At 45.7% G+C, this 25,795-nt stretch overlaps 1 protein-coding gene across 3 annotated transcripts in view; it reads left to right on the top strand.

Moving 5' to 3' along the window:
* The first annotated feature begins 3,959 nt into the window (after positions 1–3,959).
* The window catches only part of ZC3H6 (zinc finger CCCH-type containing 6), a 34,252-nt gene continuing 12,416 nt past the window's right edge, over positions 3,960–25,795 (top strand). The window contains exons 1-4 of one of the 3 annotated variants that reach the window (XM_072035200.1): positions 3,960–4,419; positions 21,088–21,268; positions 22,689–22,814; positions 24,398–24,653. In XM_072035200.1, the coding sequence (XP_071891301.1) occupies positions 4,106–4,419; positions 21,088–21,268; positions 22,689–22,814; positions 24,398–24,653 (877 nt within the window). In that variant the 5' untranslated portion in view covers positions 3,960–4,105. Of the gene's footprint in view, positions 4,420–7,413; positions 8,221–21,087; positions 21,269–22,688; positions 22,815–24,397; positions 24,654–25,795 lie in introns of those variants that run through there. The other 2 variants (XM_072035202.1, XM_072035201.1) reach the window with 2 other exon arrangements.

Here is a 25,795-nt window from a genome sequence, read left to right as displayed (position 1 = left end):
AGCAGGGTTTGTTCCAGCAGGGCAAAAACACCTTCCTAGAGGAAAGCTGAGTGCTCTGTGATGCCGCCTGGTAGTCCTCCAAAAAGCAGCTTTCTGATTTCCCTTGAACTCAGCCCAGATTTGAAGAAGTCCTGCTCCTGGGAGAAAGGGGATGTCCACCTGACAAGGGGAAAGAGGCTGAGCAGCATGGCTGCTAGGCAAATAAACCATTTTGAGGCACCCTTTGATCCTTTACAAGGAGCTTTCCCTGTGTAGGGAGCTGGCCTCTTTCCTTCCCCCCTCTCATATCCCAGCACAAGACACCTGCACTGCTCCGTGCCCTGTGTGAACCAGGGGAAACGTCCCTTGAAAAGGGACTGCTGGATTGAGAGGGCTTGAGAAGAGTGAAAACTCTTTGCAAAACCCCAAATCCTACCCGTTGCAAGAAAAAGCTACCAGTTTCTTACCAGCTCAGAGAAGAAACTTTGGGGTTCCAGTAAAGGAGCTGGGCTGAGATGAGAGGGGGCTTTTCATTTTTTTATATTTTTGGAAAAGCTGAAGGTGGGCAGCTTTGGGGAAAGAAAACACAGTTGTGAGCAAGAAGATGATGGATGGGGCAGCTCAGAGCCTGTGGTTTGCTGGAGCAGGGTCTGGCCTGCTGCAGCTGCACAGCCTGCTGTGGGATGCTTCTGCAGCGCTCCACTGCTGCATTTAGGGACGGTGCCGAAATCCCTGTGCCTGGGGATGCGCTTCCCACAGCGCCTGGGCCCGGCTGGGCTTGGGGCTGCCAGGAGGAGCTGTATGTTTTTGGCTTTTCTTCTTTTATGCAGGGCTTTTCCCTGCATGGCAGAGCCCGAATCCTGCTCGCAGCCGGGTGGGATGGATGATCCGCACCGCTGCAAAAGTGTGCTTGCTGCCCGAGAACAGGAGAGGATGACTTTCTGAATAGTTTCCATCTGATGCTTTAGCTGGCTCATGGGGCTGGAGATGGGTGTTTGGACCTTCAGGTTGGCTTTCCTTGCAGCGTAATCCTTAACTGACAGCATTTTCCCAGTTCCCGAGGCCAGGGTGAACTGGTTTCCCCTCTCCGAGATGGGACGGGACACTGAGGACTGGCACGGAGATGCGGAGGGGCATCTCTGCCACCAGGGCTCACGAAGCAGTGCCCGTCCTTCCAGGTGCTCCTGACCTGCCCCGAAGGCCAGGATCAGAGCTGGGAAGCTCAGATATCTCTCAGCCTTAGCTGGCTGCGCCATCTCTCATTCAGCCCCAGAAATGTTTAAGGTTGGCTCTGCAGTGCCTGGGTTGGGCTGGAAGCCTCTGGCCAGCATTTGAGCTGACAGCAGGAGATTTTTCCCCTTCCCAGAGAAGTGACTGCAGCATCTTGCAGCCTGGAATGTGCAGCGAGAAGCTCTTCTGGTCCCAGTAAATACAACTTCGCGTTGGGATAATAACATTTCAGAGCCCAAGAAATAGCTAGGTTTGTCTACGCTCCCCTTACGGGCACTGAAAGCAAGCGGTCCCCATGCAGCTGGCTCCAGACGTGCTCTGCATGCCCTGGGAGAGCCCCAAAGCCACCGAGGAGGGTGGCTGGGGACACAGTAGCAATGTGGAGTGTCTGGTGGCAGGGTGAGCCTCCGTCCCCCTCCAGCACAGGGTCCCCAAGCCGGTGCTGTGGAGATGCAGGAGGAGGTGGCTCCACCATCGGCGTGGTGGTGTCAAAAGGGGACACCCCGGCACAGCCACTGTGCCTGATGTCTAGCAGCCCGAACCCACATCTGCTGGGGACCACGGACCACCTGCATCCCAATCACCGCAGGTCGAAATCCCTGCCCTGCAAAGGCTCTGGCCATGGGGGAGCCTGCAAGCAGAGCAGAGTGCTGGCAGAGGCCCAGCAGCAGCAGGGAAAGGAAGGCGTGCGGTGACTCAGGAGCGAATCACAGGCTCCACCAGACACAGGGACTCCTCTTGGGGCTCGTGGGCATGAGCCGAGCCCAGGACAAACCCTTCGGTGTGGAGCCTCGCATGGAGGTGGAGGTGGGATGCACGGAGCCATGCAGGGCCATGTGGTGAGCTCCTGACGGGGTGAGAAGCAGCAGAGAATCAGGGAAGCAGTGTAGGTGTAATTAACAGAGGGTGAAGAGCCCTCACGTGTGGCAGACATACTTTAGTGCTCTTGGCAAGTGGGGCCGAGAAACAGCTTAGATAGCTGAAGTCCAGCACTAAGTCCCCAGCATTGCTTGGAAGGCAATAATCCCCAAATCTAAGTACGCAGAGAAATGCCTGGAATGTCTACAAGGCCCACAAAGCACATAAAAGGAGAGGGGAACCAAAACGAGAAACTGCTCCAAGAGAAGTCAGTAAGACTTAACCGTGGCTGTGGCCTGGGACCTCCTGAATATTCTCCCAAGTGACCCACACCGACCTGGTCCCACTCCGGGAGGGAATGGGAGTCACCTTGCTGTGCTCTGTGCCTGCTCGTGGGGCCTGAAGAGAGGAGCAGACGCTCCTGACCACCTGCCCTGCTCGGTGACTCTTCTATCCAGCCCAGAGCAAAGCCAAAGGAACAAAGCAGAGCCGGCACTGCCTGCCCGAGCACATCCCAGCCCATCCCAAAGAGCTGTGATGGAGGAGGAAACAACACCTCATTTCAACTGTTTCCCACTTGGCAGCCCATGAAAATGCAGAGCACGTGGGGCATGTGCTCAGCTAAGGACCATCCGGGCTTTCCAACAGCTAAAGTAGGCATGGTTGGCATATCCCACCGGGGAAGGCCTGGGGGTATTTCTTTCCTTGAGGCGCATGAGAATGGGGCGCTGGAGCCCCTGCAGGCATCCCTCCTGCTCACCCGCGAGCCTACGTGGTCACACAGGACATCCCAACGTCGGAGAGCCCAGGAACGGGGTCTTGAAGCTTTCTGCACAACTTTGGGCAACCTAGTGAATTGGCCAAGCCACCAGGCACCATCACTCACCCACCAAACAGACCCTCAGCCGAATGAGACAGATCCCTACAAGCAGCAGTGACAATTCTCTTGCTAAACACAGAAGAGAACACCAGCAAAGCTATTTTTAAGATCTGAATTTTATTGCAGCAGCGCCAGGCCAGCAGCTCCGAGAAGGCCATGCTGGCGCGCAGCACATACATTAGCGCTGTGCCATCTCCTCCCACCCCGCAGATTTATATCACGCTTTGAATCCTCGCTAAAGTGAAAGCACGAGCACGCATTCCACACCACTTATTAATCCTGTTACGGGCCTTAATGAGGAGCTGAACCATGACATTTTTATTTGTTATGGTTGCTAGGTATGTTGCTAAGCCCTACACACCATACCCCAGATCCCAGTATATCTGTGATATCTGAGAGAGCGTACTGGGGAATTCGTTTAGCTGATATTGCCAAATTTAGTTATACTTTGAAAAGGCTGAAAAAAAGAGCCATTCACGAACTTCTCACAGGCATACCTTTTTCCTTGACAACGCAAACACACATGTAAGGATATTTAAATAAACAGTTTTACCCTGCTTGTGCTGACACATTTTTCTGCCCATTTAAAATTAATTTTGTGGGTATGCCTGAGGAGCACACACAGCTCCTGTGCCAACCCACAAGGTGAAAGAGGAGTTGTCCACCCGAGCAGGGAGCAGACCCAGTGCTACAGTCCCAAAGGGGTCCTGACACCAGTAAGTGCCAGGATTTCCCCGGGGCTGCACGGAGAGGGCTCCACGTGCCCCACGCTAGAGAGGACCTGTGTGTGCTGCAAGAAAAGCGGGACCCAGGCTAGTATTTTAAATCTTAAGTTCTCTGCTTTCTCTATTGCCTGGGGAGATGGTGCTGACAAACAGCACATGGGGATGCTCACATACCAAGGACACTAATTAGCCTTAATGGCCCTGAGCAGCCCCACCTGGAGCCACCACCCATGCCCCTGCCCGTGCTTCCTGGAGCCCCATTTCAGTCCCTGCCTGAGTTGTGCTGTGGCAGCACTGGTCTCCAGCTCAGATTGCTTTGCTGGTTTGACCTAGGACCTGCCTCCTCTCCATGAATGTGTGTGTTGGCCTGGATGCTTGGTTGAACCTGGCCATGATCTCCAGCTCTGCTTGCCTAGCTGGGAACTAGCCTGGCATGCAGCACCGCAGCAGCAGGGATCCTAAGGTCCTGGTGCCTGGCTGCCGTGGCATGGAGGTGTGGCCGTGGGGAGATGGCTCCTCCACGGCCTGGAGCACAGCCAGGCTGCCCGATGGCAAAAGAACCAGAGATGGGAAACGGGAAACTGCAGGGACAGGAACTGTCCCAGCTGCAATAGCTGGGGGATCAAGAGGAGCTGGCTTCTCTGGGCATTTCTGCTCTCCAGAGGTGACTCGGTGGGGAACAGCATTGCCTGTAGCTCCTTGCAGAAGAGCCCTTCTGGAGGGCAGGGGCAGGAGGATGCCCTGGAGGTAAGGAGCCACCTCAGGCTGCTGGAAGCAAAACAGGCAGGGAGAGGAATTCTCCGCAGTGCCAAGCGGAAAGCTGCAGCGTGAGTCAAGCCATTGCACAAGTGAAACTCTAATGGGATAATGGGAATGCTTCTGCTATGGGAAGCGCTTTGTTTGCAGAATGCACTTCAGCAAGCTCGGCCAGCAGTGCAGAAGGCAGGCTTCATTAGCTTTTCTGGGCGCTCAACTATGTCTTCTGCTGGACTTTGTAACGAGCCTCGGTGGTAAGCCACTGTAGGTGATCAGGCATAGGAAATGGTAAAAGACACTCTCTTGTTTGTAAGGGGAAAAATGTTCTATGTCAGAGCAGAGCAACTGGAGGATCACCCCTCCCAAATGGGGACCAACGTGGGTGTTCTCATCTTTTATTTTTGTGTTAGGATTGCTGGCACTGGAAAAAGAGAGTCATATGTCCTGAAAAGCCCTGTAAGCCAAGGAGACTAGCCTGTAAAGGAAAATAAGTTGATGTAACTTACTTGGTTTTATTCCAGAAAGTTTTGACAAAGTCCCTCAAAAGACAATGTTAAAAGAAATAACATTAAAATTGTTAGAGAACAACAAACAAGGCTCTCTCAGGGACTATGAACTGCCGAGAGTCAGCAGAACCAGGGCAGGGATGAACGGCCAGCTCTCAGCATGCAGTGGTCTGGCAGGTGGGATGTCTCTGTGTTGGTGCCAGTGTTGTTGTAAATAGATATGTAGGAATAAGGTTATGGAAGAAACGATGAGCAATGAAGTGACAACATTTGCAGCTGATGCTATTTATTTGAGTTGGACAAGACTGTCCTAAGGTTAAGGTACATAACTTAGAGACACAGTACGGCAGAAGAGGATGAAATTCATTGAAAATGCAAAGCAGCATGCACAGAAAGAGATGCTGAGGAGAGTTACCATCCATGTTTATAGACTACAGAGTAATAAGAGCATGGGGAACGTTGGATTGTGGCCATCTGAGCTGTGTGAGCCAGCAAGTGCTGCTGAAGAGAGGTGGGACCTGCCCCAACCATTGCATGAGATAAAGCACAAGGCTTCCATTTGTCTTTGTTGCATTATTGATTTCAGTGCAGCTCTTCAGTGTCCTGCTCCATGGCTTTATTATGGATTTCTGAATGAGTGTTGAATGTCCTCCCTTTTAACACACACACACAAAATCACTGAGGTGATGATAAAAGCATCTGGATTGCCTTTTCAGTAGAGATTTTAATCCTGTGCTGGCCAATAATTTCTTCTCTAAGTAACAATTTTATTATCAGTCTGAATTAACATTCATACTTCTATAGGCCCTGGTCATGCTGATTTTAAATGCTCTTATTTCGAGCAGTGTAGTGGGAGGCTAGGAGGATGACATAGGGCTTTTTTTTCTTTTCTCCTTTTTCTGTTGTATCAGAGAATAAGGCTGTTTCTGAAGCTGTTGGTCATCATGGTTGGGGCTCTCATTTTTGCGATCTGCTGTGGATGGCAGTCTCCACAGTTTTGTTAGAGAGGAACTGCCAACACGGTCACCAAAAGGCCTGAATTTCCCATGTAGCCTGAAAATTAGGGCTATTGCCTATGTCACGTCTAGATATTAATCCTTATGATGGCTTGGAGGTGTTCTCCAGTAAGTACATCCTTGAGATGATAAGATACGTCGGTCTTCTGTGGGTTCACTGAGTGGAAAGGACCCCCCTCACCCCCAGTTCGGTTGCCCTAGGGATTTGGGACTAAACAACTCCAAAGTGCCTTGGTCTGGCTGAAAGGATGAAAGGAGTCAAACTTGAACTAGATTTGGGGGGGAGGGGGGGGGGGGAAGAGCAATTTTTTTTTGTTTGTTTTTTTTTTGAAATACTGGACCTGGTGAAGCTGGTAGCCTACGTACCAAGCTGAGCTTCCAGGCAGAGCAGATTAATAGCTCTTTCAAATTATGATCCTTTAATTCTGGTACAGGAGCCAGCCGCAACCTCTGTGTGCAGGCTGCTCGGAGGAGAGGAAGGCAGGGGCTGTTTTAACAGTATAATGCGGTTTATCGAAACACACAGCCGTGCTTTCTAGAGAACAGGGGTGGAAATGAGGGCTAAATGAGGTGCTTTAAAAGGCAGTGCTGCTTTACAAAGTGTCCGAGCGGCTGTGATGCTGTGAGGACACCTCAGACCTGCGAGGTGAGCAGCAGGCCCGTGCCCAGGGAGGATTTCTCTGGGGAAACCCACGGCCCTCAGAGGGCTGAGGCTGCACCTCCATCCCGTGGGGCTTGGGGCTGCTAGGGTCATTGCTAGGGTGGCTGAGGGAGAGAAAGGGGAGTCTTTATTATTATTATTATTATTATTATTATTATTATTATTATTATTATTCTTTTTGATTCTGTTAGGATATGCTGGTAGGTGCTTGGTACCCAGAGTTGTGGTTGTTTTTTTTTGTTTGTTTTGTTCGTGTGTTTTATTTTTTTAATACATATATGTATTATACATATATGATTTATTATTTTTTTTTTAACTTCTAGAAGCGTTTTTCTCTCTTTAAAAACTCGGGAGAAGGGGACGACAGAAACCCGGGACTCCTATACAAGCTGCGGCACGGCGGGGAGGCCTGCAGCCAGCCGCTCCCGGGTGCTTGAAACAAAACAAAACAAAAAAAAAAAAGAAGGAAAAAAAAAAAAAAAAAAAAAAAGAAAGCCAGGCCCGCAGGCCGCCTCGCCCCTGAGGCAGCGGCGGGGCCCCGCAGCTCTCGCGAGAGGGCGCGGGGCCGCCATGGCGGGCGGCGGGGCGCGCACGTGACGCCAGCCCGCCCGCGGCGCGGCGGGGCCCCGCCCCCCCGCTGGCAGGCGCGCGCACACGTCGCCCGCGCAGGGCGGCGGCAGCGGCGGGCGGGCGGGGAGGGGGGGGGCGGGCCCCGACGTCACGGGCGCGTGACGAGCGGCGCCGCCGCCGCCAATGGGCGCCGCGTGAGGCGCGGTGACGCGCGGCGGTGGCGGCGGCGGAGGAGGGGCCCGGGGCTGAGGCGCAGCCGGAGCCGAGCCGGAGCCGGACCCGGAGCGTGCCGCGGGCGGCGGCGGCGGCCAGCGCCGGGCGACGCCGTCTCGGCCCCGACGGGCGCGGAGGACGCGGTGGTGGCGGCGGGCCCGCGGGCCGGGGGTGCCGAGCGAGCTGGGGGCGGCGCCGGGGCCGCCGCTGCCGCCGCCGTCGCTGCCGCCGCCGCCGCCGGGGTCGCTGCTGCTGCCGCCGCCGCCGCCGCCGCTGCCGCCATTTTGTGAGAGTGCCTCGAGCGGGCGCCATGTTTGTAAGGAAGCAGTAGGGCAGCCATCTCCGGCCACCAGCACCTCCCCGCCCCGTGTGTGTGTCCTCTCCTTCTCCTGTGCCCCGGGCCTGCTCCTCCGAGCCGCCGCCGGCTCCTCCGAGCCGCCGCCGCCGCCGCCTCCGCCTCCTCCCGCCCGCGCGGGGCGGCCGGGCGCAGCCTGGGCGGCCTCGCCCTGCGCTGAGTGCCCGTTAGTGTCCCACTAGGTAACCGTGAGTGCGACCTTCATCGTCTCTCCTCACTGGGGGACCGGCCCTCCTCCTCCTCCTCCTCGCCGAGCCGCCCCCAGAGCGGCCGTGCGCGCCGCCGCCGCCGCCGCCTCCTCCCTCGGCACCACGGGCAGCGGCAGTGTCCTGCCTTCCTCCACCTCCCTCCTCCTCCTCACCACACCACGGCCAGCACCATGGCCTTTGAAAGCCTGTTCTCCAAACCCCCAAACCCAGTTCTTGACCCAAACATGCCCGACTCTGACAGGCAACATGCAGGGGACGAAAGGTCGAGTAACATTCTTCTCTCTCTCTCCGCTTCTCATAATGGTGATAGTAGTGGGGTGATGGTGGTGATGCTGATGCTGATGATGCTGATGATGCCGGGGGTTAACGTGCCGAGGGGGTTAACGGTGGCGGTAGGTTTGCGGGGCAGGTCACCTCCAGGCTGCGAGGCTGGGGTGAGGGGGGCGGGGGGCCGGGGGGCTCACGGGGCTGCAGGGGCATTGTTAGCAGGGTTTTATTTTCTCGAATGCATGCCTTTTATACATCTTCATTTATTTATTCTGCCTGGGAAAGGGGGGCCGTTTTCCATTTCTTTCCATAAATTGCACTTTCCAGCGGGTGTCTGTTGAATGTCACCATTGTTCTTTTTCTCCCTTGCCCTGGTGCTGCTAGTCAGGTAGGAAAGGGTGTTCTGAGTTGCTTTTTTTTTTCTTTTTTTTTCTTCTTTTTTTTTTTTGTTCCACATTGTTTTTGTTTATAAAGAATCTCACCAGGTCCATGTTTAACGTCATTTTCTTGCCAGATTACACCTTACACGTTTAACTGGATCTTTTTTTTTATGCAGATTAAGGTCTGACTGACGTTATCTTTGCCATCTCTCAGTCCCCATGCGCAGAAAGCCAGAGTCCTGTTCCTGGTGAAAGGACCTCTGTTCCTCCCTCCCTCCCTCTCTCTCCTGCAGCTGCTGGAAATTCAAATCCTTTCTCCAGGCAGCTCTGGCCTTCCTAACTAGTTCCAAAAATACTGTTTCAGGGTGACAGCTACCAGTCCTTCAGCGTACATCTACTCACAGCATTTGTAACACGAGTGCAGGAGTTAAAATGACGGTTTGTGACAGCCGCCTTTCAGTTCTGTCCGCCCCACACAGCTCCACAACCATGCTTGGTAGTTGTTTCAGAGGACTGAAAAACACCTAAGGGTCTGTGAGCGAATGTAACAGTTCCCTCGCTGGAGGAAGAGTCATAAATTCTGTGTTATAAAAGGGGAAACGGAGGGCCGTACAAATTGAGCCAACTGGTCCAAAAATCATACTGGGATTTAGCGACTGGTTCAGGGCAGACCTCAGAGCTCCTGATTCCTGCTCCCAGCTTCCTGTGTTTAATTTTGAAATAGCGTAAGCTGTGTCTCACTGTGTGTTCCAAAAGTGATATGTGAAAAGCAAAAGAGCGATACACTGGGATGGCTGAAGATCCACCATCTCCTTGTTATGTCGTTTCAGCAGTAGCAGCAGAGATGTGTTAGGGTGTAGGCATTCCTAGGTCTGTGACTTTTTACTGCAGATGCTGTTTCAGGGTTTTCAGATGCTTTGTGTTTTAAAGTTCTCATTGAGGACAAGCACAAAAAAGCTTCATCTGCTCTTCTGCTGGAAGCATATTTTTTCTAGTGTAGAGTTCCTCATGTGATGTTGACAAACAGAGTTCCTCTTACCAGCTGTTCTCACCAGTGCACTTGTCCTGACACTGGTAAATTATGAAATAGAATAAATAAGTGCTACTTAGTAGCCTGATGTACTTCTAATACGTTTGTTTATAAACATTGCTTTATAATGCTTTAGTTTCAGAAGAGCAGAAGAATAACAAAAACAAATACCTTTTAAGTAATACTTTTTTATCAGCAAGACTTCTGGAAAACTTCTGTCCTTTGACCTGAGATGCGTATAGTAAACCAGACTCTTAATACACCTAGAGTGTTATCAAAAAAAAAAAAAAAAAAAAAAAAAAGGCCCTAAATATAAGTACTGGTATTGTATTAGATATGTACATGCAATCCTGTCAAAATGTAATATTTATCTAGCTGAAATTTACAGAATTTCCCCAGGAGCTGCTTACTTGTGAGGCCCAGACAGAACCAGGGTCTTTCCCTGCCCCAGAAGACAGGGTTGGCTGGGGGTTACAGGCCAGCTGTCAGCGCGCTTGTGTGCTGAATTGGTTGCTCAAGTCTCCTTTGTAGTAAGTTGAGAGCGAGGTATAATGTTCGGGGTCAGTTCTGTAGAAAAGATGCAAGAGCCTGATACGCTTGTTTTCTAAGCTAACGTGAGCTGGAGTTTTACTCTAGTGCTAGTTTGGTGTTTTGAAAGTCGTACGTCTAGTTTCATTCTGTTTTATCTGGCATTCAGGTTTTTTGCTGCATTGGTAGCTCAGCCAGCCCAGTTTACTCCAGATGCAGACCGTAATAGGAAGGTGGTGAGATCACGTAACAGATCAGATCGATGTGTGCAGCGTGAATTAATGGCATTTCTCTGAACATTTAGGAGTTTGGTTTTGAACCAAGCTGTAGAGCTGTGAGGAAGTTGGTTGGTGCTGTGAGCAGTAGGAAATAGTGAAAAACCTTGCCTGGCTGCACTCAGGGCATTGTAAGATGGAAGTGCTGTTCTGATCCAGGGTCTTTGTTGTCCTGCTTTATAGATGGGGCAGCTGGTTACGTAAGGAAGGGTTTTCATTCTTGAAATATTTTTAGTTAACTCGTTGTGGGGATGTGCCCTCTCCTGGTGTGTTTGAGACTTTGTGTACGCCCAGATAGCAGCTATCTCGTCTCTTTGTCCTGTCAGGCTACGTTTTATTACGGATTGCTTGTTATGTAGGTAATTTTTCACGAGTAAGAAAGAACTCGGAGGCAGGGTGCAGGCAAACTCAGCAACGGCAAATAAATTCACAGGAACCAAGTCCCCTTGGGACACACACGAACTCGGCTCCGGCTTGCCATCAGCAAGGCGAGACTTAAAGCGCAGCTTTAAACAAGGAGCCCTGGTGTGGAAACTGCCGTGTGTGCAATGCGTGCATTCTTCCGGCCATCAGCACGGCCTGCTCGGCGTGATAGTCTGCGGGTACTGGCACGCCCGCTTGCTGTTCCTGAGCTCTTGCTTTGTAGGCATTGTCCCGTCCTGCATGCGGCCGGTGGGGCTCCCGCTCGCATGCCTTTGTGCCTCAGATAAGACCGAAGGCTTGCTGCAAGCCTAAGAGTTCAGTGTTCCTGCAGGCTTTGATTTTCTGACTAATATTGAGCTGTTACAGACAATACAAGGACTTGGTTGCTACAAATAGTTCTGTGTTTGAAAGCGGTGCCAGGTTTACAATTGCCAGAAATGCTAGAAGGTATCTTCTGCTGTGAGTTGGAGGGTGGCTTTTTTGTCTCTCTGTATGTAATTAGATAGAAAACGTCCTGTTGGTATTGGTTCTTTCTGTTTGCCGTTTCTGCTTTGCTGGCATTTAATCTCCATACGCAGTGTTTTCCTACAGTGCGAACTGCTTTAAAAATAGCAGTGACCTAATGGTAGGGCTGAGCAGTGAGATGTGAGCAGTGAGATGCTAACTCGCAGGTCACGGAGGTGCGAGCAATGCCTCCGTAGCCAGCCTGGTCTTGGGAGCTGCGTTTAACATGTAAGCCTCAGGCCCCTTTTTACTTGTTTGTGGCGCAGCAAAGTAAATTCTGCATCTAAGACAGCTCTCTGATGGACACCCAAACGTCCTGTACAAAGTTTTCTTGAGAAAATTGTCCTGATTTTTGGCAATGCCGCCGCAAAGTCACGCTTTTCTATATTTTAGGTTCTTTTTCCAAGAACTATGCAAAACCCCCATATTGCACACTTCTTTGTTATCCATTGAATATCATTTTTATGTTTTGAAATTCAGTTGATGGTCGCTTTCTTGTTCAAGATAAACCAATTTGAGTTTTAGAAAGTGGCCAAAGTACTTGATTAGGAGCTTGCCTGCTTCTAGCTGTGTGCTGCCCTTCAGAGCCCTCCTTCGCCAGCCACATGTACCCTGGGAATGTCCAGACAAACCAGGTGAACGGAGACTTCACCCAGTTGCTCCTTTGTATTTATTTTCTTTTCCCAGTTTCTTCTTCCAGCGCCCTTAGGCATTCCCTGTTCCCTTTCAGTGAACCACTTCTCCACTCCTGCCCTTGGTTAACACGATTTCAAACTGCTGATACGACAGGCTGGGCTGGGTCACCCTAATGCAGAACTGCTCTGGGAAGCCAGTCCGTGGGAGGCAGAGGGAAAATGCAAGTGGCTGGCTGCAGACAGGATGGGTAACAGTAAATTCAAGTCCGCGTTGTACACCCGAGTTACACGCTTCCTCTGTTGCTGCTCAGCCAGCACTGTTTTGCAGGCTGCTTGGCTGGTGTCGTGTCTTGGTCCTTGTGTATCATCAGCTCCCTGAAGCACCGCAGCAGCACAGATTGGGCGGCGTTTGTGGAGCTGAAGGGCTCAGGATCTTGTCTAATCCATCACCGTACCGTCCAGCCCACCTGGCTGCAAGGCTCCCATCCGTGTTTAATGTCACAGTGGACCACTTGCATGGCTTTTATTCTGCCTGTTCATAAATGCCCTCTGTGGACGTGTGCATAGTTTGATTTGAAAATGCTTACTTGTAGCTGGATTCGGAGACTTTTTTTTAGCAATAGTTAATCACCAAAGAATGCATTCACGCTAACTTGAAGTTGTTTGTGATCCCTGAGTGCAGCCTTGTAGTGATTTATTGGTTCTGAACATGCTTTCAGAACTGGCTTTGACATTAGGAAAATAGGAAACGAAGAGAAAACCACTCCCAAATATGCCCGATGGGCAAACAAGGCTTACTTACTGTCCAGCAAACACTGCGGGAGTGGCAGAACTGCATCTGACTTGCGTGGCTGTCAGTCCTCGTCCTCCTGGGGTGGAGGAGGTAGTCTGTGTGAATCTCTGTCACTTCTTGTAGCTGTGCGTTTGCAGAGGGGTCAAACCTGAAGGACGCCTGCAGGCTGCTGGATGTAACCAGTGCAACGCTGTGGAAAAGGCCAGCAGCAGTTGCCACTGGACACTGGCTGCCTGGCGGCAGGAACAGCTTCTGCTCTTTGTAGCTCTTCCCTTACTCAGACAGAAAAACTAGTGTAGCAGATCACTGGGGCAAATTCAGGTAATGAATTGTAGACCTCTTATGTCTTCCTTAAGACGTGTAACCATTGTGCTGTGGGATGCAGCTGAGTTCTTGTGCTCGTGAGGATTTTCTAGCAGCACCGTGTTAGCTGTGAGGGCGCTGCAGGTTGATGGTGTGGCAGCAGCAGGAGAGAGCAAGCAGATGGATGTGAGCTGCAGGGCCGTGCAGTCACCTCGCTGCACGGCTCCTGAGCAGCGCCCAAAACACCTGTGTTTTCTCTCTCTTGCATCATACAGCCTTACTGCAGAGGTCAGCAGCATAGGTGCGCGATGCTGTTAGCAGCTCCTGGGAACTGAGGGCTGTTAATGTGCTGTTGCTATGTGAGAAGATGAGATTTGGGACATCCTGGGTGTTTTATGATACCCTATATTTTAGAACTCATTGGAGGAAGAAGAGGTGAAGGTTTAACGATGCACTCATTTTAGGAAGAAGTAGACTTGTGTGTACATACATTTATTTGGACAGTAAAATTCAGGTGTCACCAGAAATGAGTAGCTGCTTAAAAATAATTTCTTGCTTAATGTGCTAGAGTTTTGATCGTTGGTAATGTTTGCAGTCTTGTTACTGGGCCCTTTTTCTACAGCAATTCTCTGTGTGCAGGAAGTAAAAGGGAGAGGTTTGCAACTTACACTGTTTTGTTCTGTTTGCTTTTTCTAGTGTTGGTAATGCTTTTGGACGTTCTTGGTTATTAACGTTCTCTTTAAGGCTTATTCTAATAAGCAAAGTTCAAGGGCATCACATTGTAAAACAAAACTAAATTTCTAAAGGAGACCTTTCCTCAGCTGTGAATCGAACCTACCAAAAATGAACTGAACAGAAAATAATGTTTGATGATAAAGTTTCCCATTTTGGCTGTATGATGTTGTTCCTGGAAGTTCTTAAAGCATGCAGGAGTATTCTTCAGATTCTCATGTGGCACCTACTGTATTTGCATGTATGCCAAGTAATCACATTGGGAGAATTGAAAAAAACAGTCCCAACAGGGGAAAAACAACTTCCAGTTTCCTCAAAATACTTCAGGGCTCCGACTGTTAGCGTACTGAGAAGATGCAGCTACTTTTGTGTATCTTGGGCTTCAGGAGCCCAGGTCATAAATCTTTGAAGACAGAGGATGCTGTTTGTAAAACTGAGGGGAGTGAGGGTCAGAAAGGTAAGTTAAAGCCAAGTCTGGATGTTAGGTGTTACGCTGGAAGTACTGGAGTGGTGGTGAGTTACTGGACGTGTGGGTTTCTGTTTTCCATAACCACAGAATTGTCTAACTGGTCTTTCAGAGATTTTACCAGGCTGATTCTCCTCTAAAAATTACTTGGCTTCTGTGCCTCTCTAATCCATTTTGGGGATGTGCCAGAAATACACTTGGGGCAGTGGAAATGCTGTTTAGGTTTATTCCACATATCCATCAACTTCCAAGCGTCTGGGGATCGTGGAAGAGGGCGTGATCCATCAGCAAGTTTGGTTCTTTCCCTGGCCTTTGGAGGCGAACCAACTTCTGTTGTGGAGGGCTCATAGGACAGGATCGGTGCCAGCGTGCTGCCTTCAGCCAGGCTTTGTTTAGCTCGTGGTGTTGGGGTGATGGGATCTTTGCACTGCCTGTGTTTTGGACAGCAAGATTGCCTTTGCTGTCCCGTGGCTTAGGAGGAAATGGCAGCGCCATTTGGCAGTGGGGCTTCTCCCCAAGTCGGGCTGCGGTGCTCAGGGGGGGTCACAGCATAAGGAACACAAAAACACTTGGTGTCCCCTTTTAAGGTCACTAGGGGAAAGGTGGAGGTTTTCCACGCCCTTACAAGTTGGATCCTGTATTCCAGGTGTCCTTTGTGGGAACTGATGAGGAGAATTTGTGTTACCTGTTGCTTTTTATTAATGCTTTGTCTTGCAGCTTCCGAATGTGTGTAGGGGCAGTATCAAACAACCTGGGAATCCCGCTGTTTTGAATGTACGGCTGCATTGTGAAAAACACACACAGCACTGCCTGTTCGGCTTGGAGCAGTATCTGTGGAGTCTAGCTAAGCATGACTCTGATAGCGACAGTCATTGCCCCTTCCCTGCAAAATCCTTCTTTGCTCTGATTTTCTTCTTTCCCTAGGGAGTCTAGAAGAATATCAACTAAAGAGACAGAAGATGTGTCAGGTTTAGCTCAGCCTTCGCAAATACAAGTATAGAATCCAGGGAACTAACACATGGCAAAAGTGTAAAAAAAAATAAAATAAAATAAAATAAAATGCCAGTGTGTATTCCCTCAGCGCAGAGGCTGTCTTTGTGACTCCTAAGGTATGCATTGTGTAGGAAGTGCATCCTGAACTGGTCCCCCCACAAGTTGTTGGCATTATTTCAGTGAAGGATCTTTTTCTGCTGTATTGCTCTGTAGGGTTGGGTAGTTGAAAGAGAATTAAATCTTGAAAAAAAAAAAATAAATAAAAGAAGATAAGGTGACAGTTCCTTGCTTTTCTACATTAAGAAAATTTGGGTTTTATGTCAGATGTCTCCAGCAATAACAAAAGCATTCTAAGATGTTGTGTAAATCCAGAATATTCTGCAAGCAAGCACCGTACGGTGCGAACCAGAAGTTGATACCGTCTCTTGTTACATCAGTGGTGTGACTGTAGTTATCTGCCAAAGGGAAAACCGCATAAAGCTAGGACCCATTTCCTAGAAAATCATCTACTGGCTATGTATTTTCCAGATGACATCTGTTTGTTGACTTTTATTACTCAATAGTGGAAAAGGAGGTAGTCTTGCTTCACAGCACTGAAAGCCCTTCATAAGCTATTTGCTACAGCCAAGGCCGTGGAACAAATGTAGGAAGGGAACTTCTGGAAGGGGGAGGTTCTGCACTCACTTCCTAGTGTCCAGCTTCAGTTTGGATTTTCAGTGAAAAAGGAAGCCTGAGCTGCAGGTAGTTTCTGCCCTATAGCTTCCTTCAAGCTTTCTCTGAAGAAGAATTAAATCATTTCCTGGAAATATGTTTTAGGCCAGTATCTTTTCAAATTATATTTATCCAGTGATTTGATTTTATTTTTTTTTTTAACATTCTTGCAGTTCGGCCCTTGGAAAATTCTAGGATTTTGTGGAGATAATTCAGGCATTTGGGGAGTAGAGAACAACTTCTGTAAACCGTACCTCTGAAATCCAATCCAAAGGACGGTATTCCTGAGATTCTGCACGGTTGTTTTTCCTAGAAAGATACTTGAGTCGTGCATGCATCCCTGAAGTGTAAATGTATGATGGCAGCTCCCAGAGGAACTGGTAACTGGCAAGTGCCTTATTTCCCAGAGAGCATTTTCAGTGGCTGTTTCACCGAAGAGGATGTTTTAATTGAGTAGATGTCCTTGAACAAGCGAGTTTAGCTCGCTTCGTCAAAATAGGAAAGACTGTTTTTTGTTTGTTTTTCCTAATAGTGGCAGGTGGTTCATAAATATTTGCGTTTCAGTTATGCGTGCTTTGTCACATCTCTCCAGGAGATACCCAACTAATAAATGCTTTCATGGGTTATTAAACGATGTACTTCGGGACTTGTCAGGGAATGCCTGGGATAACGGACCCTGTGGTGTTTGAGACCAGGATTTGTTTTGTGCTTGGGATAGATATTCTGCTGTATCCTCCCTGGCCTTGGTGCGCTGCAGTGGGCTGGCCCCAGGTGCTGGGAGAGCACGGCGTTGGCTGCGGGACCGCGGGAGCTGGGAGGTAGGGGTAGGCAGAGAGCCACCCCCAATAGATTGCCTTCCTTTTTTCCAGGGCCTTTATGGGGTTGTGTGAGCCAGTACCCGCATGTGTTTGCTTTGTTCTTTTTCCCATTTCTTCTCCCTAGCGCATCCATTTACTCAGCTTACAAAATCAGTACTATGGCTCGCTTCTAGGTCTGTAACCACTGTCTATTTTCGTTGTTTTTAATCTATTTATTTATTGATCCACCTATTTGTGCAAGGGGGTGAATGGAACGAGGCAGATGGAAAGACCAGATGCCGATTTCATTCCTAAAAGAGAGGAATCTGAACCTGAGACTTCAGCTCAAAAGAGAAGGGAGATCTTCCTGCTCAGGAAATTTCTCCTATTTATTCTCCCCATCTGCTCTTATTGTAGTTATGTAATTTCAATTTAAGGAGAATTCTTAATTCTTTTCTCTATCGTTAAGTACTACTGTGGCTTGTCTAATGTGGATTTATTCTTGCTGCTCTAACATTATCCAAATTGGTGTAGCTCCAATGCCACTATTTAGTATTTACATCATACTACTGGACCAACAACAAGTCATAATTTCCTTCCTGGGCCTCGCTGGAAGACTTTCTGTTGCCTTCAGGATCGGTGTGCTGGAGAACTGCCACTCTGGTTTCAGAGTGGCCAGGCCTGCGTGTTTCTAGGTCAGCAGTGACTGGTACATACATGTTTTAGACGTATAACTACCACTGCTAATTTATTTTTTCTTAATAGATACAAAGTGATTTTAAAGCACTATTGGCCTGAGGTTACCAGAAATATCTCTGGGCCCTGCTTTCATTTAATTTCTGCTGCTGCTTTCTTTTACACCAGGAACAACTGTCGAGCAGAAGCACGTTGTTTCAGTCATGGTCCCTCAAGATCATTCTAGAGCATGGAGCATCAGACGTGCTGGATCATAAATCCTGTTAGGTAGCTACCCCAGGCAGACTGCAAGCAAAATGGGTCTAGTTTAGGCGTCTTTTGGTTTGTAAGGCAAATCATTTGCCTCTTTCGTCTAGCTCTATTTGCAAGTGAGAGCAACGAGGCCTGTGCCCATCTTCCCTTTCACAGCAGCAAGGCACGGCACATAAAGTCAATGTCATCTTTTTCCAGTGATAGCTGTGTTCACGTCTTGACTTAAGTTCCTTCTGTTTCAGGAAGGCAGATCTTTATGCGAGTGCCACAGGGCCTGACAAGTTACAGCTTTGCCAGGTTTACCAGTCTGTTGTGTCTGAGGTCTTTTTAATGCTTTGTCACTTCTTGCTACTTTGAGAGGCCAAATTTCAACAGCTTTAAGTTTTTTGTTGTCAAGTCCAGTTTCCATTCAAAGACCAGAAGTTATCCTCAGCAGGTGCACACCGAAAGGTTGGAGCACTGTGCATCTCTCTTCGCTTTAGGATCTTTTGTTACTGCTTATAGACAACCTTGTCCTTAACAAAGATTAAGCCTTGGTATGAAATCTTCAATCTTCAGTTTACGAAGCTGTTAAGCTAATAATTCTAGTAGTTTTTGTTGGCTGTTGTACTGAGAGACACCCCACTGCAATCGTGATGAATGATTTTTTATTTTTTTTTAAATCCTGTAATGCATTTTCAGTATGTGTTTATGGTAGCAAGTCAGTCAGAATGCATCACAATAAAGAGCTGATTTTACAGTTGCTACTTTTAAACGTGCAGCAGTGCCTCAGTCCAGAATGTGGACACATATGTAGAACAGTTTTCTGCTTAAACTCTGTGCTTTAGGGAAAAAAAAAAGTATGTAAGTGCTCTGAGCTGCTGCATAACAGAGATGTGAGCAGATCAGAGATGGGGAGGGCTGGCTACGTTGTTCCTTAGGTACAGAAGGCTTTGAAAGCCTCTGATGCCCAGTTTCTTCGTTGTTTGAAATGTAGAGAGGCATAGATCACAACCAGTGTAATATGACTCTGGGTTCACTTGTCTTCCCTGCCTCCCACTACTCCTGCATTTCCAGGGACATCAGAAAATATTCTGCAAGGAACTCGGCGTCATTGACTAGGCAAAAACTTCAAAGCTTTATTAACAGACATTGTTGCATTCCTGTTTCATATGGGATAAAGCCTTTGACTCCTCCAGACTAGCAGTACGCCAGGAATATTACCGTTTTAACACTCTCCCCATCAAGTGGAAGATTGTTTTGTCTTATTTTTTTCTGTCTTCATTAAAAACTGTATTTTACTCTGTACCATTTTCCTCAAATAGTGTCTAGATCAGCAGATATTTGCATTCCAAATAACAAATTCCTTCCCAGACAATTTCCATTAATCCATTAATCTCAGGGTTTTCTCAGTATTTCATCATTTTGTAAGTAATTTGGTTGATATTAAATATACTACATTGTTTGTCTAAATGTCATTAAATGTCATACTAAGCTTTTTTTTTTTTTTTTTTTACTGTTTTGTATAAAGATGAGAGAATAGTAGTCTCGAATCGAAGCATACGGCAGTGATTGTTGGCAGAGAGGAGCAGAAGTTACCCACCGGTAGCAAAGAACAGTATATGCAAGAGTAGTTCTAGGACCACCAAGCGATCCTCTATAGTAAGAAATACAAGTTAGAAAAAAGCAAAACAATATATAGATTTATTTAACTACCTTTTTCACAGTGTTGATTTCACAGCTGTTTTTGCCAGCTGTTGTTGGCAGTGCCCACTTCAAGATTTATGATGTCTGTTCACTAGGAAATGAGGATTCTGACTGTTACAGGGTAGAGATTTGTGACGAAAACCTCAATTTCCTATTTTGAACTTGTATATGGTTTCGTAGTATCTGTGGGCTTCTCCCTTTGTTGCCCCCCCCAGCAGCTTTTCTGTGAAGTACCTGCTGAATCTGCTACGTTCGCAGGGTGCTGGTTGCAGGCACCACGGGGCTTCACACCATTTTCAGGTAGTCTCCATGCAAAAATACAGCGTTGTGTTTGTGTAAGGTTCTGTGATATCTACACAGTCTGAATTCCTGACGCAGTGGAAAGTAATGTAGAAAGAGTTCTATAGAGCCAGTAAGTTTGAAAGTAGTGTGTTCTTCCCCAACCAAAATCTAGCAAATAACAGAAAGGGGATTGGGATTGCTTCAGCCGTCTCACAAAATAGGCTAGAAACAGGGATTGGGCAGAGGTTAGCTGGTGTTTTGTTGGGTGTATTTCTTTTATATATCTATATATAGACTCTTTTCCTCCTGTACAGGTAAAGATGAGCACTAACCTTGCTAGTCAGCAAGCACTTGAAGTGACGCGTTTTGTGTTAATACTTACATGTTTGTTGGTTTTTGAATCATCCTTTGGTGTTAATTCCAATTTGAAGACTTTTGACACCGTCATGTTTGTCTGCGCAAGTTATGGTTCCATCTACAATGATGATTGTATCAGTTATTGCTGTGCTGTGTGAAGAGAACCCCTACAAAAGTCAGTGCTAGAAATTTGGAAAAACAAGCAAACAAAAACGAAGGCATCTTAGAAAAATAGCATAATCTGTGTGTTTAGATTCCAGCAAATGGACTTCAAATGTTAACTGCTCCCTTCTTGTCATCCACTACCATCAATTTATTTTAAAGATTCAGTTTAACCACCAAAGTAATTTCCTTTTTGGAACTGCTCAGGCCATTGCACACTAGTTAGCACAGACGCATCTGAAGTTCCAGGAAACAGCGTGTTGAAGGAAAGGTGTGCACAGGATGGTGCATTTTTTATCCTGCAGTGCCCAACTGCTTGGTTTTCTTCCTACTACTCCTACCAGTATGGTTTTCACAGAGTTTTAATTGCCTTTAAATTAGACTACATCTGTTCTGCAAGTACAGCAACAGAAAGAGAAGTAATAGCATTGTAGTTAAGTATTTCTAGAAATGGTCAAACTACGTTTTCAGTTTGAAATGGGTTTAAGTGTAGCAGTGGGTTTTGAAGTTGTGTGTATTGAAGCTGTGTTTTTAGCTGTGTTGGAGGAAATTATGGAAGAAGAGAAGGCGTTTGTTCTGAGAAGTCAAACAAAGCAAAAAACACACCATTGTTTTTTTATTATTATTTTATTTTGCAGTGCAATTCAAGTGCGTATAATGACTTTTCAATTTTTCTTCACAAGAAAATCCTAGTAGTTTTTGGGGTATTAAGCGTATTATAATATGTATATGCTTGTGTATGAAAATGTAACTGGTGGAAAGAAATATTGGGTGGCTTTGTTTTTATTGTGCTGTTGGACAGACAAGAGAGATAATATTATGTAATTTTATTGTATTGATATATTTTCCTCCTACAGAGAAGATGGGGAGCTTGAAGATGGTGAAATAGATGATGCAGCTTATGAAGATGTGAAAGAACATGGTTCAAAAGGTGATGATAAACAGAAAAATGAGAAAGGACATAGAAAATCACGGAAGAAACGCAAAAAAGAAAAAGAAAAGAAAAAGTCAAAAAGGAGAAGACGGGATAAGCATAAGGTTAGAAAATGCAAACCAGAGTATTGAAAGTGCTTGTTTTAGTTCCAGGTTTCCGGATTTAGACGAGAATCCAGGAAATGAGAGAAGTCTAAAAACGGTATTATTACTATTTAGGCAGTTTTTGGACTTCAGTGCATTTTTTTTCCTATCTTATCAATGCATTTCAGTATTAAAGAATTTAAGTAGACCCTGACACGTGGCAGTGCATATTCATGTATTTCAGTGATAGTTTGTGTGGAGTAAGAGGTCATAAATCATTAAGAAATCCAGCTGTAGCATTTTTCAAATGATAGCGTAGAAACTTACTTGTTAGCTTTGAGTAAGTGCATTTCATAAACTTGGTTTTTGTCAGCTTGTCTTTAAAAGAAATGCATAATCAGATTGGGGATTTAACTATGTTATTTGTGATACATGTTTTCATTGGATGTTTATTTATTTCAACATTTCTCTTAATTGCAGTTTACAAAACACATTTGGGAGCCTTTTGCACTCTGACATTGTCAGTGGTTGTGGCAGTTCTGACATAAAAGACCAAAGTGTTAAACCACTTCTGAAATTGTTTATATCTTAAGCAGCAATATAACGTAAGCACTGGCCACCAACAAAGGTCGTGGCAGCCGAACCACAGGGAGTGAGAATTTCTTTACAATAACAAGCATACTGTAAATTTCTCAATTTCATTTGTTCGTTTTCTTAGCATACTTATGGAAAGAAAAGATTTCGTGCCAGTTGAGTGAATTCTTCAGTACACTTAACTTTAAGATAATGCATAGAACATTTTTAAGTTGACTCTTAAGTAGATGCAAGAGATTCACAAAATTTTCACCTAAAAATTAAACTTGATTGCCATTTTCTACAAATCACAGAACTATAGTGTTCTGGTATGGTTTTGAGAAGGGGAGCAGAAGAATTACAATTGATTTGTATGCAGGTAGTTTCCCCTCTAAATGTTCTACAAACCAATACTTCTAAATGCTCTTGTAATGGGATAATGTTGAGTTTTCTCCCAGCAGAAAATTATGAGATGCCAATCTATTCTATAGTCATAGGCAAGTTTCTAGATGTCTCCCAGATTTTGTAGCCTTCCAGCAGCATCTCTGCTATGTTGCAAAGAAGAAGGTCTCAGAGAGAGAAACCCAAGGGAAACTGATAGAACCTAGAGTAACCACATAACCCTCAAGGTTTTCATTTGAAAGCTTTATTGGATCAAATCTCTTTCTCTGATAAAGAGAGTGGGTCGTCACACTGTGCTTTCTTTGGTCTTGCCTAGAGGCGGATGTTTGTTAGAGTTAAGAAAAGAACTGCCATATTTTGGGCTAGGGGTCCGTTTAAGTTCACATGCAGCAAACCAGTTACATAGTAAATTATGTAACAGCATTTTAGAGAATTATTTTCTTCTGTTTCTTTTTTTTTTCTCCAGCATAACTCCCCTTCCAGTGATGACAGTTCAGACTACAGCCATGACTCTGATATTGAACGTACAGAAAGATCACATAAAAAGAGTAGCAGTTCTTCGTACAGAGATTATGATTCTTCATTCAGTCAGGTAGTATTTTTTTTAAAGTTGATTTCCCGTGTATTTATTTGGGTGCAATTTTAAAAATGTAAATGCTGTGTTTTTCAAAGGCTGACTTGATCAAAGAGCCTGTTCTCACAGATTTCAGGAAGTACATATAGTTCTCATCTCCTGTGGGTAGATTTCCAAATGTAAAGTGTTATCTGTAGCATGAGTGTAGGTGTTGTAAACAAGGTTTATGCTATTTTTCTTCTATCAGGTGATTATTAAGATATCTTTACTGTTGCCTACCTCGGATTTAGACGGCACTAAGGAAACAGCTCTTGAAAAGTCACCTTTAAATATCTAGAATTGCTGCTGCTTTCTGATAGCTCAAATTGTCCTGGCTTTTCTCAGTCTGTGCAGCTCAATAGCCCTCCTGAGACCACTGGGTGAAATAGAATGCTATTCTCTAAAGGTGAGATAGAGTAGTTAGAGGCTTGTTGGAACCGTATTACTTTGGAGGAGAGGAGACTTTCCTTTTAGCCTGAAACCATTCCAGAAAGCTCTAAGCCAGCCTGATTTATTAGCAAACTGAAGATCTTGTCTGCAGAAACTGGAGAAGGGACAGTGCTGGCTTAGGAGGGGTCAAGAGCAATATTTCATTCTGACTGTCAGAAACAGGGCAGATTGCATCATCTGTGTCCAAGATTATCAGGATATGGAGATCATGAGGGAAAGATTTAATTTTAATCATAGTTCTAATTAACCTTTCAGATATTGGACATAACAAGTTAAATTTTAATTCTGCCTGCTGTTACTAAGAGAGAACTCTGTTATTAATGTAAACATAGGATTCTTGTTTCAGTCCTGCTGACTTTCCCTGAATGGATACTCTTCAAACTGTTGAACACTGTACACCAAAGTAGCCTGAGTTCCAAGAAGCAGCTCAGTTGCAGACTCCACAAGTTAATCAGCTTTGCTTCTTGACAAATGTCCAGTAACTTCTCAAATTCCAGCAAAACAAGCATTAAAGAATCTTGTTGACATGCAGTATCAGCACAAAGTCTCCCAACTAAGTGTGAAAGTCTTGTATTTAAAATTGTTTGCGTATTATATTGCCTATTGTAACATAAAGTAAATATCTAAACATAGGAATGCCACTATGCATTCTTATATATGTGATCTAAGCTCAACTGTGAAGGATCTGAATATATTTGTATGTGATTCGAACATGTTCTAATCAGTATTTTATTTTTTACTCATGCTGTTTGTTTTTAGAAGAATGTCTTTACAGATTAGAAGTAGTACTTAGAAATGCTTAGGACTGCATACGTTAAAATTCTTTGTCAGCCTCTCTGAGAAGCTTTCTGGAGAATAAATCCTGATGCTGTTCTTTTGTTTAAAACAAAAACAAAAAAACCTTTTTTTTCCCTATTTTGATGCACTCAGAGTCAAATGTATTAATTTCTACTGAATAACTGATTTCTGTTGTTTATTATTAATGCTTGTTTATGCAGATCTGTAGACAGCATGACAATAAGAGTAAAAACAATTGGTTTTGTAGAGCAGTTTGGAGGGGTGGTGTTTGAAATATTGAGTTGCTTCTAAACAATACAATCCCTTTCATACAGCATGGACACGTATCAGGAAATTACATGAGTTCACAGAAAATGCAACATAAAAAAAATGTAAAAAGTAAGGAGTATGATGACTATAGTCATTACAGTGATGAAAACTTTGGTAATTATAACGAGGAAGAAAAAGATGAAGATTTTGCCGATCAGCTTAAACAATACAGGCAAGCTAAAGAGACCTCCAGTAGTGATTTAGGACCTCCATTTCCGAAAGAACCAGTGAAAAAACAGGGGATGAAAGGGATCCAGAAAGGTAAGATAATTTGAATTGTTAGCTGTAGTAATGGATGGCAGTAGCAGTTTTATCATGCACCATTTCAGGATGTTTGTGTTGAGAGCTGAATGAGGAGAGCTGCAAGCAGTGGCTTTCCTGTGAGGTAGCAGCCTCTCATCAGCAATGGTACGCTGTTTATTGGGAAGGAAGAACATCATAGGGTTGCGCTGTTGCATTTATCGAGGAAAAGATTGAATATTGGGTATTGTCTGTGTAGTAAAAAAAATAAATAAAACCTTACCAAAAAGAAAAAAAGCTCTTGATTATGTAACTGACTAAGGAATCATAGGGCTGTGTCATAAAGTGTTTTTCTGGGGCATTTCATGAAAGTCTGAAATGGAACTTGATGCAGGGGAGGGGAAGAAGTATGTATTAGGTGAATTCCAATATCCAGTTTAGGCCATGTGTTTGTGTGTATGCGTGTGTATATATGTATATAAAATTATATAAAGTACCTAGAAGTTTTGATAGGTGCCTGAATACATTTATCAGCTTGCCCTTTAAGTATGCTAAGATCCTTTTATTTTTCTTTTCACAACTTTTATTTCATTCAAAGCTGGACTGATACAAATTTTGATGAAAAAGTATTCTGAAAGAGTCCTGCTGCCCTTTGTTCATGCCCTAGTTACATAAACTGAGTTATGTAAGCAGTCTTGTTTGCACCTTTCATTTGGTGTCTGATCATTTCCTTAACGTGGCAGTGCAAATTGTTAAGCTAGCTTACATCTCTGGTTTCTGTATTATGAAGGGACTTCTGACTTCCCCCATCTTCTTATATTGCTACCTGTTGTCTTAGGGTGTGGAAGGTTAGACACAGGAGACAGTGCATACTGGTTTCAGAGGTATCCTGATCTGCCATCTAGAAATACTTCACTTACTCTCTTTGCTTTTTCTATTGAGATACAAGGTTGGCATCAAAGTTCATATTTCAGAAACTGTTGATTCAGTCAGTTTGCAAAATTGTCTCCCTTTAACTGTGGCTAAAGGTTTGTCTGACACAAAATTTGAGTAGGGTATTGTATGACATAACTATCTGAATAGTTCTCAAGAAAATGCGGTGTTACACAAAGCTAGTAAGCTTTCTTTCATTTACTACTGGGGTGATCTTTTGTGTTCTGTTT

Source organism: Anas platyrhynchos, chromosome 3, assembly GCF_047663525.1.
Source record: "Anas platyrhynchos isolate ZD024472 breed Pekin duck chromosome 3, IASCAAS_PekinDuck_T2T, whole genome shotgun sequence".
In the NCBI taxonomy this organism is placed as follows: Eukaryota; Metazoa; Chordata; class Aves; order Anseriformes; family Anatidae; genus Anas; species Anas platyrhynchos.
Note: the sequence above shows the minus strand (reverse complement) of the source record. Positions and strands in the feature narration are given on the sequence as shown.